This window comes from Phyllostomus discolor, chromosome 14, assembly GCF_004126475.2.
Source record: "Phyllostomus discolor isolate MPI-MPIP mPhyDis1 chromosome 14, mPhyDis1.pri.v3, whole genome shotgun sequence".
NCBI lineage: Eukaryota > Metazoa > Chordata > Mammalia > Chiroptera > Phyllostomidae > Phyllostomus > Phyllostomus discolor.
Window position 1 is genome coordinate 13,939,200 of NC_040916.2, and position 12,932 is coordinate 13,952,131.

Here is a 12,932-nt window from a genome sequence, read left to right on the forward strand (position 1 = left end):
TGAGCTTTGAGTCAAATGTATGACTTTGCCCACAGTTAATTGAGGTTAATACACATAAAATCAGGGTTTTATCCCTAAGATATTATTCAAAATACGTTGTGTTTAAAGATAAAGAGTAGACAAGGAAAGGGGATTTTAAATCCCTGATATGGTGTGTGAAATCTGGCTTTCTATGAGAGAGGCTTGAATACAAATCAGCTCTAGTCTGATGCAAATTAAAGATGATATTTCTTATTTCTCCTTGGCCAAATAATGGTCAGAGAATGTTAACACTGGCACCACTTCACTTTAAATAAAGAACAGAAAGTGGGCTGCTTTAACAAAAAGCACATCTGTGACTAATCAGGCAAGTCTCAGAGCGTGCATTTTATTAATCACTGACTGCATATGGGAATAGAAACCCTGAATTTTAATTTTAGTAGTAGAGAGATTAGTTGTGTGGGTCACCCAATATCCTGTGAAGTTTCATATATCAAAAATCCAAAGGGACTGTTTGGGGAGAAAACCTGTATTATCTTTCTGAAGTTTGGCAGAGTTGAGTGTTCAGATTTTATATTTGATAAAACTGTAATTCTATGGCGGTCTCTGTCTAGCACACATACACCGAAACACTAACATCAATAAAAGTGGACTAAATAACGGGCCACTTGCCATTTGAAGATTTAGTGTATTAATATTAACTTCCTTAATGGCCTTGATTTGAATGACATAAAACACTAGGACATGCTGATAACAACTGAATATATATTATCCTGTAAGAGAGAGTAACATATCTTTAATTATTTTTGAAATTGAGTTAGTTTGACAATAGCTACAATATAAATACCACATGTGTCTTTTTCAAAAGAAATAAGATAATCATAAGAATTTAATATACTCATAAAAACCCCAAAACTTTACCTATTTGAATGCCCTTGGTTAAATTTTTAAATCGCGAGACAAAGATGGACTTTTCTTACCATTTACAGTGAGAATAAATTCTCTTGTAGTCTTTCCTGCAATGTTGCTGGCGACACAGGTGTAATTGGCTGTATCACCTAGCTCTGCATTATTAATCTGCAAGTATCTTCCTCCGGCTAAGATTCGTACTCGAGGTGTTGCCTGGATTCAGCAAGCAAAATAAGTAAAATATTTCTTTATAAGGTCAAAAGTAACAATTGCAAACTGTATCTTCTAGTATGCTTTGTCTGCTCTCCCCCACCATTGTCCTGGTATCAGAAAATGGTGGAACCATTCCTGCGAGTGGGGTTACGGCAAGGGCATAATAAATGTCCTTAGCTCTCCTGGCCACACGAACCACTGCAGGGCAGGCAGGCGAGTCCAGCTGGGCCCATCAGAGCCCTCCGCAGCGCTCTGCTTCAAGTGCTGGGGAGTCAGGCCTGCCTTCCTCCCGCTAGAATCTCTGGTAGTGAGGATGACGTGAGCCTGGCAGCAGCCTTCCTACCATGTGGGAACAGCGTGTTCTGACTCCGAGGCGGAGCACGCAGAGGAGATTCGGAGGAAGGGCTCAGAGCCTTGCTTACATAACCAGAGCCTGTGGACCTAGCAATGCCGCAAGCCCGAGTTCATACACTGTAGCTACCACATACCTTTAAAAAAATATTTACGCTGGTTTGAGTTTGAATTCTGTCACTTACCATGGAAAGCTTTCTGACAGGGAAATTGACTTTGGTTAACTTACGAAAAACATTTATCCTTTAACATTTTTAAAATAAGTAAATAAATGATTTCAGCTTGCAAATATTTATTTATTCTATGTCTAGGCATGAAACCAAGAATTAAGAAAACAGAGAGACAATTAAATTTAACCTCCCCTATTAAATCCAATTGGGAAAACAGATGTAAACAAATTATTGTGTATAAATTAAAATGCATGATGCTTATAATCATTAAGAAATGCCAGGTAGCATCACAGACTATTTTCCGGCTGTTCCGGAAACCACTTCAGGAAGAGCCTGGATGAGACTTTTCTACCATATGGGCTCCGTCCCAGATAGATGCACATTTCTAATGAAAAAAATTGTTCACACTAAAATATGCAGTACAGATCCATTATTTTTGAACTGCACACACTTTCTCTAGGAGACGTTAGTGATAAACTTTTATTGCCTCTGATAGGAATAAGTGATTTCTTAAAGAAACATGGTAAGTTCTATAAAACATTTCAATTTTTATACAGGGACAGCTGGGTTTTAGGCCAATTAAAGTTTCCAGAGTTGATCCTTAGGATGTCTTTCTGCCATGAACATCAGTAAGTTCTGCTGACTTCAGCTCAGTCTCACTGCGGTTTCCCCTGCTTCTCTCCCCATTTAGCTACTCCTCCGAGTAGCCTTCCTTCCTCAGACAGAACCTCATCCTCGGAGGAGGACCTTGCTTTCTACCCCACTGAGAAAATCAAAACCCAGGGCCTGCACTTCTCTCCTCCTCCCATCTCGCACGTGAATGCCACCTTCCTTTCTGTTTTCCCACCTTGAGAAGGAAGGGCAGCCCTTCTGCCCAAGGGGAGTCTCCTCACCTGTGACCATGATGCCACGCCCTTCCTGTCCAACTCACTTTGTCTTGTATACTCCTCCTTCTCTCCCCTAAATCTCCAGTCTCTTTCTTTCAGTAAATAAAATGATGTAAATCTCTTCTATACCATTCAATGAAGCGTCTCCGATGATTTCTGATTCCTCTCGTTCTTTAACTCCCCCAACAATTATAACCTGTCCTCTACTTTGACCACTGTTGACATCTTCGGTCACGTCTTTGTGTTCCCAAAGCCAACGGACACAACTGCATTTGTATCCTTACGTGGTCTCTACTGCTCCCTCTCCTTCCCTGCTTTCAGGACACCAGCGTCTCCTAGGCTACATCCTGTCTCTCTGAGTCTTCCTTCTCAGTCCCATTCACCTTCTTCTTCCTTGTTCACCTTGAATTTGTCAGTGTCGCTTCGGGCTTTATTCTCATTTACTGGGCTTCTTACCCTGTACACTGTCTGGTCGACCTCCTACAAACCTAAGGCATCAACAAGAAGCTATGCCATGAGGACTACCAACTCAAAAACTTTTAAATGAAATATGGACCCATCCTCCTTAATGCTTTGCAGAATCTCCACTCGGATGATATACAGGTAATTCAAACTCAAAATACTTAAAACTAAACTCTTCTTTGCTTTCGTCATTGGTGAACTCACTCACATCACTTGGTCATATCTGAGATTAGCCTGAACTTTTTCATCATCAACGTCACAGCCTCCATCTGAGTACCTAACAGTCCAGAGTGAAATGAGCACGTGCAAGACAAGACTATGCAGGAAAAGTCAGAGTGTGAAAGGCTTTGTGAGCTAAGCTGGACAGTTTAACCTGAATCCTGAAATCTATGAAAACTCATCAAAGAGTTTTAATCAAGGTCTGCTTCAGTCGTACTCAGTTATTGTCCTGTAGTTGGTTTGCCTGTGCCATTACCTGTGATCGGAATCCCCATCTTCTTCCTCACCCAACATGTACCCATCGTTTAAAACTGGACTAACACACCCTTTCCAAGACGACCCACTGAGCTGTCCCTTGCCTTTCAGTCTGGCTGACTTGTTTTTCCTGTTTCCGTAAAATACCGTATGTCCCTCTAACACATAATTCAGCACCAGTATCTACTCTGCAAGCTTTGATTTACTTGTGTATCTCTTAGAGTCTGTGAGCTACTCTCAGTAGCAATCACAGCACTTAGCACTAGCAGGCACACAATAAATAGAGAAACTGAGGCAGCGACGGTTAAGTGATGTGCATAATGATTTAACCTGACTCACTCTCAGAATCCAGTCTCTGTTTGAGGTTCAGTGTGGTTTGGTGGGGATAGAATCTTTCTACCTTAGGTGTTAGCAGACATAATCTCCTTTATGATTAGGTGCCGCACCCCACAATAGGTTATACCAATAGGAGGGGGAAGGACAACGGGGGGTAAAAAGCTAAGTAACTAGCTACGACGATAAGGACAATGAGAATACTCAAGGTCAAGACTTTGAGCTAGCCCTAAAAGGCTACTTAGAATCCTGGCTGTAACACCCCAGGACCGCAGACAGGTCCCAGCTGAACGTGGGAAGCTTTAGGCCCAGTGACTTTGTTCTTCAAGGATTCCAGCCCTAGACTCCTGAGATTGCACAGATTCTTGGAGTTACTCTTGAGGTCCAAGTCAGGACCAGGGATATTTAGTAACAGGTTTGCCATAGACTTGGCAACTCGGGTCAGTTCTTTTGAAACTTGGAAGGTTTCTTCTATCTCAAGTGCAGAAACAGCTGCAGGTTTCAAATACAACTTTAATCCATGGGCTCCAGGAGGTACATTCTTCAGCCAATTTACACAGCATTTGAATCCAAATACCTGTCTTGTGACCCATAACTAGTTACTAACCACCCCAGTGAAGGCTGAGGAAAGAAGGCTGATCAAAGGACCCCATGCCTACCCCTTCACGGTGGAACAACTAGTAGCCTGGTGTTTGGTTTCGTCTACCTAACGAGGACTCCATGGCTGATTTTTTTTTCTCAAAATGAACCTGTGGAATTTAGCAAGACTCACCTGTAACCGTTCTCCATTTTTAAGCCACGTGATTACAGGCGGGGGCACTGCATCTGATTTGCATTCCAAGGTCACTTGTCTGTTCCGTAGCACAGTGAAATCCTGGGACCCCTCAGTTCCAGCAATATTAGGGGGTACTGGGTGTGAGAAAAAATATGCCAAAGGCTTTCAATGAATGAGATGTAAAATGATCTGAATTATAATAGGTAATCAACAAATGCTGCTTCTGCTATGGAAAGTAAAAGGCATAAACATAAAACATTACTTGATTTAGCCCTGGCTGGTGTGGCTGAGTGGATTGACTGCTGGCCTGTGAAACAGAGGGTCGCTAGTTTGAGTCCCAGTCAGGGCACATGCCTGGGTTGCGGGCCAGGTCCCAACTGGGGTGCGCTTGACAGGCAACCACACATTGATGTTTCTCTCCCTTTCTTTCTCCCTTCCTTCCCCTCTCTAAAATCTTCAAAAAATTACTCAATTTATAGTACAAATGATTACAAATAATGGCATGTGTTTTTGTCTTACTCAATACTTTTACATGCATTAAGTAATGACGTTCTTCCCACAGCCACATGAATAATAAGAAATATAACCCCACAATGTCACTATTTAACACATAAAGAAACTAAGGCACAAAGGAGGGATTCCATGTCCAGGAATACACTTGGTAATGATTTTCTCTGAACATTTAGATTTTAGAACTACTAAATTAGGGTCTATCAAAATATGTAGAAATGTACATACTTTATATGCAGAACTATATCTTTTTAACTCATAACACACAATCTATATGCCATAGTGGCAGGTCCAATGTGTGTGTAGGGCAGGTGAGCGGAGGAGGACACACCAGTAATACACCAGCCCCGCAGTCCGCACACCTCGTCATGTGCCCCATGAGAACGAGAGTAAAATGGGCTCAGTGTTTAAACCGCTCCTCTCCATGAAGAATGCTCCCAGCGCCATGCCAGATGTATCTGGTCCAGCTTTTTAGAAGGTAATTTGACCTTAAGTGTGTGTGTGTGTGTGTGTGTGTGTGTGTGGAAAAGCAAGACATTTATCAGAATGAAATAAAGAAGGAAATAGGTCAATGTGTAAGTACAAAGAAGTGTATAACAATGTTGCTTGTGTTGGTGAAAACATAGAAATAGCCTACATATCCAAAAACAATAGGAAATGGATTAAATAAATGATGGCACATCATTTGGAATAATATGTAATCACCAAAAAATAATGTTAATGTATATTTTTTGATATGGAAATATATTCACAATTCCATTAAATGAGATTTAAAAACAAGTTAAATATTCTATGTTGTATGATCATATTTCTGTGACAAAATATTAATATGCAAAATGGCCTTCTCTTTGTGTGGTAAGATTATGAATTTTAAAAATTTTCTTCCCCTGGCTGGCGTAGCTCAGGGGACTGAGTGCAGGCTGAGAACCAAAGTGTCCCAGGTTCGATTCCCAGTCAGGGTACATGCCTGGGTTGCAGGCCATGACCCCCAGCAACCGCACATTGATGTTTCTCTCTCTCTCTCTTTTTCCCTCCCTTCCCTCTCTAAAAAATAAATAAAATCTTAAAAAAATTTTTCTTCCTATCATAATTTACATGCTATCATTTTAAATCAATAAATATGAATGATTTGTGCAGGAACAAAACAAGAAACAAAATCCACTGAACTATTCCATGAGAGCATTTGATCAGTCAACTACAAGAATGAGATTTGGAGAACACGTATTTCCTCATGCACAGACATAGCTTATGCTATGCTGTGGAGTTGCCCACGTTCCACAAAACACAGCTTCTGCCTAGGTATCAGGGCGCGATGGACTGCGGAACATTCTGCCAAATTTACCGTGCACTCTCACTAAATATTCTTTATCATCATCACCCGCGGGGCTGGATGCCAGACATGTATATCTTCCTGTATCCTCCACCTGCAAAACCCAAGTAAGAAAATGTTACAATGTCACCATGTTGGCTTTGGTGATGAGAACAAACATCCACTAGAATGTGAACGTGAAAATCTCACACCAGGGGAGATTTCACTGCAACTAAAATCTAACAAACTGTTTTAACATTTGTGATTATCACCCAGATGCTGAGCAAGCTGGCATCTCTACTGTATGTGAACCTGTGTTTTAACAGGGTCTCAGTATTTCGCTTCAGCACAATTGCATGTGAGGGATATTTAATGAACTCAGGGAAGGCAGCTATATACAGGACCGAGCATTGTACGTAACAGATTACTCAATGTTTACTGAAGGAATAAGTATTTATGAGTTTGAACTTCAGACTGAAGTTCAAATGAAGTCTTCCTGGAGAAAATAAATAAATAGGTAGATAGTTAGGTAGCAGGTTATTTGAGTAAAGTACATTGATGCTACATTTTGAATTTACCTTTGACATACATGAGGAAACAAAAAGGTTATACTATGTAATTTGGCTGAAATAGGATCATACTGATGGCAAAATCTATTATTTTCCGACTCAAACTAGAAACATTTCTTTAAAAACCCACATGCACGGTCTCCCCCGAAGAGCTGGTCTTTGTTCATATGTTTGACATTGTGTAGAGACGGCCCATCCTTATGGGTGTGTAAAGAATACGCTGCAAACTGGGGGATCTGACTACTGTGAGAAAACGTATTTTGGAAAAGTCAAAAAACGTTGTTTTCATTGATTTTACTACTTGAATGTTCCCAGTATATGGAGAATTTACACATTTTTACATTCAAAACTGACTTTATAGGTTATGGAAAAAGTTTTTGGTAGGCTGCAGAAACTCCCCTGAAAAAATTTAAGACCAGTCTGTGAAGACAAGTATGTTTGGAAAAACACTTAAACACAACTTTAGAAGAATGGCACTCACTCGGTCCTTCAATTGAGAATTAAAAATGATGTGGTATTGCCCAGAGACTAATTTCTGAATTTCTCATCATGTTTCCAAAACCTCTGCAAGTCGACTTTTCTGCACCAACTCAATTTATTCCCAAATGATACTTCCCCTGCACTTGCCCCGACTTAGCCAAACTTCAACCATCATTCCGGACTACTACTAAATCTTCCCTCCTCCCAAGAAGTATTTCTGACAACTTATGCCCTTTAAGATAACAGTCATTTGCAGCTATATTTTCTAAAATATGTTCTATTAATAGGGTGTTTGAAAATTATAGCTCATCGGGGTTTTTTTTTCAGAGTAAGCTTCTGCAGGGTTGTTGGGAAGCACGGCTCCCAAAGGAGGGAAAGGTACAGTGCATCGCCTTCCGAGTCCAGTTGGTCAGACGATTCTTCCCTCTTTGGAAGGAATCACCGACGAGGGCTGGATGAAAGATGTCTAAGATGCTCTTATCTCTACCACACACTGTGGAATTTGCAAAACGTCCATCATGTGCCAGGCAATCTGTATGCTATAGATATGTGCATGCCAAGACAAAGTTCAACTAAGTAAAACATAATTTAGTCCGTGCCGTAACGGAGCTGTGTACAAAATGTTATGGAAACGGAGGAGCAGAGGAGCAAAGAGCAGTCTTTATGCTTGGTAATGTCACATTTTTTGCCCTATCATGTTTTTAATGGTTTTGTTGCTTCTTTTCCCAATTTTATCACACACATAGTCTTATTTCTCTTTGACAACCAAAAGCTTCCTGGAGGCTGAGAAATGTCTCATGTATGATGTTTGTCGTCTCCACAACCGCTGGAACGTGCAGGTCGCCATTCGACACTCTATGGCACCTTGGTCTTCTTTGGTCGGAACCCAGCTGTTCACTCCTGCACTGAAGACCTGCTATAATGTGGCCTGAGTCTCCCTCTCCAGCTTTATGTACCATGGTTTCTCCATAGTTATAATTCCTTTATAAATTTAGGATTTATACTCCACATACTTTCTTGCCTTCACGCTACTCTTTATGTTACAAAAGTCTTTCACTTCCTTTTCGCCTGTTGAAATGATAACTTCCAAGTGGGTTGGAAGTTTGACCCGAGTTTTCTCAGGGGGATTGCAATGTCTGATGGAGAGATGGGGAGGGGAAAGTGTGCTGAGTTCCACTGACTGAGCTTTTGAACCAGACCCAGGCCTGAGACCCCGGCTCCACCACTGAGCAACGGTAAGTACTTGGTAAGTAAGTGCTTCACCTCTCAGGGTCTGTGGAAGGGGGATAAGGACACTGCTCCACAGAGCTGTCGTGAGGTCACATCTGTGACAGAGCCCGTCACTGAACCCAGGACTGACACGATTTATAATCCTTGGCTCTCTTTCCAGCTCCCTTTCCTCAGTGAAAATGCAAATAAAAGACTAAATACTCTGTTATTCTATTTTTAAAGGAGTGATGGTTATAATAACAATGAGAGCAGCAGCAACAACAACAATCCTATCTAACTCTATCTTAGAATCACCACAGGCCTGTGGCACCAGGCCAGGTACGCGATATTAGATCAGCGCTCAGTGCCCAAGTGCATGAGTTAGCTTTTATTATTATTTTTGTCCTCAGTCTACAGATGAGGGCATTGGGGCACAGCTGGATAATATTTGTGATAGAAGGCTTTCCTTCATCAGAATGGAAGACTATTACACTAACGTGTCCCCAACATATGTTTTCTCTAACATGTTCACATTTCTGATCAATTTCCTCAAGTACAACCTAAAAGAACAGTCGATTTTATTAAATTGATCATTTTTTTAAAAAATCGCGTCTCTTCTGATTTTCTTTGAGGCTCATGTATATGTATGTTGAATTGCTTTTTGCCGGCTCCATAAAAGGGGACATGCTGTAAACCAAGAGCTGTGGGAAATATTTTGTCCGTTCTAGCACCGTGGGAATTTGTGAAAGTTAATGGGCAGATAGCTTTCTTTCTTCTGAGTTTAAGACGGTACTTCCACTTCTTTTTAGTCCCGTTACCTTGTGTCTCTACCCGGTCAGGCACATCAGAGAACCCACAGCTGACCCTTGCTAATGTTCCAGAGACTGGTGATATATTCAAATTCAAATATATAATTTTCCCAACATTTTGTCCTACGTCAGCAAAGGAGAAGGTGAACCTAGGACAGAATAATTGTAGGGACTTGAACTTACCTGACTACTCGATATTCGAAGAACCTCTCCTCCTCCAAGAGTTTGTACCTGGCCTGTCTGGGGAAGGGGCCGTCCATCTTTCATCCAGGTGATTTTAGGGGCTGGGCTTCCGGAAGCCATGCAGGTAAGTTCAAGTGGGTTATTGACTATCACTGATACTTCCATAGATTCTTCAGATCCATTGATATGAGGTGGTTCTATTTAAAGGAAATTAAAAACAACCAAATTAACTTGCTCTTTGATTAAAGGAACTGCTAATTAGAAAAACTTTAAAAGAAAGTTCGACTCAAATATACGATAAGAATCGATTAGAACAAGGATGCCAAAATAACTACTAAATGTTATTACTTTGGAAATGGCCATATTTTAAAAGGGCTGGATCCTGGCTTTAATCTTAATAGATTGTGCAGCAAATGGCAAGCCATTACAAGGTGGTTACATTCAGTAACTGGGGTTCCAGAGCACTCTGACCTAACTGTGAAGATGGAAAGTAATGAGAATGGAACCCATCTTGTACCATTTTTCAAAGAGAGGCACTTAAACACAGTAGTGTGCTTCTGCACCTTTTCAATATCTATTGTTCCTACAAAAGCAACAGGCAAATGCCATGGAATTTTGCCATTGTCTCTTCCATGCAGAACTTGAAGAGGATGCAGTGACTAAGCCAAAGAAAAAAATAGTTACATTTGGAGAGTATTCCTGCATAAAACATGTATGTTATGTCTGGGTAGAAATACTTTCCTTTTTTTTTTTGTTATTTATCCTTCTAAATTATTCTCAAGGGGATGTTATGGGATCTAGACACTTGAAAAGAACAAGTTTTCTTAGTTCAACTGGTCCTAATTTACGAATACTTTTGAAACAGATTTCCCTTATAATGATCACTCAAGTTTTCTATGAACATTTCCAGCTTACTGTTTCATAAGGTAGCCAAACTAACTGTTGGACAGCTCCAAATATTAGCTGTTTATTTATTTACTTATCTATTTCTTATCAGGCTCCTGGCACAGGGTCTGGAATCAAATAGCCTGAATTTGAATCCTGGCTTCAAAAATGATTAGATTAATGGATTTGGAAAAATCTCAAAATAAGGATAGTACTATTAATTAACTATCGTATTTTGTCATGTATAATGCACATTCAAGTGTTTGGCCCAAGCTTTCAGAAAAAAAAATCTTTTGTTTTAATTTTTTAATCCAATAATTTATTTTTTATATTTAGGCATTTGTTTTTTGTGTTATAAAGGAATTTTAGCACTTATTTTTAAACATATTATGACGATCGAAATTTTATGTAACAAATAATTATAACACACAAGAACAGATACAAGGTATTTCAGCTACTACCCATGTACAATGCATATCTTTATTTTTCCCTCAAAAATTTGAGAAAAAAAGTGCACATTATACATGGCAAAGTATGGTAATAGGATTGTTGTGAGGATTCAATGAGATAATCTATAAACAATGCACATTTCTTTTGTGTTACTGAACCTGTTTTATTTTATAATTAATGTTTAAAGAATTATTACTACTATAATGGCCACTACAACTGTTGGTATTAGTATTAAAACCTGCCTCCTAAAAATTTTTACCTATGGCCCTCATTTTTCTTTCTGGAAAAAAGAGAATATATTATATCTGTATTTGGTTTTAGATTATAAATAAGAAGTCAAACAAAATACATTTCTTTAAGTGCATTTTAGATTGATTCAAGATTTCTTGCTTAAAAGATCTGTCTCCATGTCACTCACTAAATTAAATAAAAACTCCACATTACAGTTTCCAAGGGTTCCATAATAAGGTTTCAATCCATCTTTATAACATCAGCTACATTTAATATAGTTATGTATAATCTAGATTTTAAATTAGACGATTTCTCTCTCAACAAGTCCAGGCTTTTCTTGTTCTGTGACTTTACTAATGCTACCCCTTCCAGTGGAAGATTCTCCAACAGTCCATCTCCTAACTGAGCATATTCAGGTAGGTAGTGACATACCAAGGTCATGTTCATGCCATTAAGTTCCTCTGTAAAAACTATAAATCCTTTCTTGATTCTATCAACAAAATTTCTATCCCTTTTACTTTCCACAGCATGTGGTTGGTATCACTCAAAAGCATGCATCTGATTCTCCTGACTGTGGTCAGTTCTTTATTCCTCTTACTTTTTGGTTATTTATTATGTGTCAGTTGCTATGGATAAAGGATTAGTTAGGCAAGACCTTCATCCTCAAAAGGTTACAGTCACTAGATTTAAAACAATAATGATAACAGCAGCAACAGCAGAAACAACATGTTCCCGACTGGCTCCATCCCCAGCCATCAGATCCCACGTGTGTCAGGTGATTCTGAGCCGCTGCACCCCGTGTCTTGTCCTTACGTCTTGTGTGTTGGGCAGCATAGGAGTTGTCCGAACTCTGCTGACTCCGGAACTTTATTTCCGGCCTAGATCTGTCTACTGAGCTCCAGACCCATATATGCAATGATTAGGAATCATCATCAGTGGGATGTCAAACTCGACACATAGTCAGCCTGTTACCTTATCCCTCAAAACCTGGTTCTTTTCCAGCATTCCCTGCAGTTACGTGATAGATACACTGATCATTCAGTTACGTGAGCTTTTGAAATGAGGTCCAAATTCTCTAAAATGTCCCCAAAGCCCCTCACGGTCTGTGTATTTCCAGTCTTGTCACTTCCTTTCCCATTCAGTTCAGTGAATGCTACAGATGGACAACTCCAACTCTGTCCTTTTCAGGTGAAAGATGTGAGCAACTCCTCACTCACCTCTACACCCTAACCCTTTAAGGCTCAAATTTACCCTGGAGAAGCTGTTCTCTGAACCTTACCATCCCACAGAATCTTATCTGAGCCATATAATCTGCACCCCACTCAACAGGACTTAGGGGTTCAATATCTGTGTTCCCTCAGATGGAGGAACTTGAGGACAGAGACTACATTTTCTTATTCAAGGATGCATTCAAGGAATGGTCACATAATGGTTGCTCAATAATTATTTGTCACATGATGACTGAAACATGCCTGGCTCATAATATATAGTCAGTATTAATGTTTAGTATGTGAATAATTAAGGTATAAGATCACATTTATTTATGTTGTTTCCTGTTATTTCTAATATTCTGTGAACTGATGTACATAAATTTGGAGTTTCGTCCTTCACAGACACACACACTTTCTTCTGTCTTGGGTCTGTCGGTATCGTGGAGTCCTGCCTCGACACCACCCTGCATTCTATGGACACTCATCTGTACCACAGCATCTCTCTTTGTTTATTTAGATACTGGCTTGCCTCC

At 39.9% G+C, this 12,932-nt stretch overlaps 1 protein-coding gene across 6 annotated transcripts in view; it reads right to left on the minus strand.

Annotated features, from left to right (window-relative positions):
- Positions 1-12,932, minus strand: part of HMCN1 (hemicentin 1) — a 397,788-nt gene that overhangs the window by 61,021 nt on the left and 323,835 nt on the right. For all 6 annotated transcript variants that reach the window (XM_036015314.1, XM_028530624.2, XM_036015317.1 and 3 more), the window contains 4 exons: positions 9,623-9,819; positions 6,406-6,487; positions 4,551-4,687; positions 960-1,101 (listed from right to left, as the gene is read on the minus strand). In XM_036015314.1, the coding sequence (XP_035871207.1) occupies positions 960-1,101; positions 4,551-4,687; positions 6,406-6,487; positions 9,623-9,819 (558 nt within the window). The remainder of the gene's footprint in view (positions 1-959; positions 1,102-4,550; positions 4,688-6,405; positions 6,488-9,622; positions 9,820-12,932) is intronic.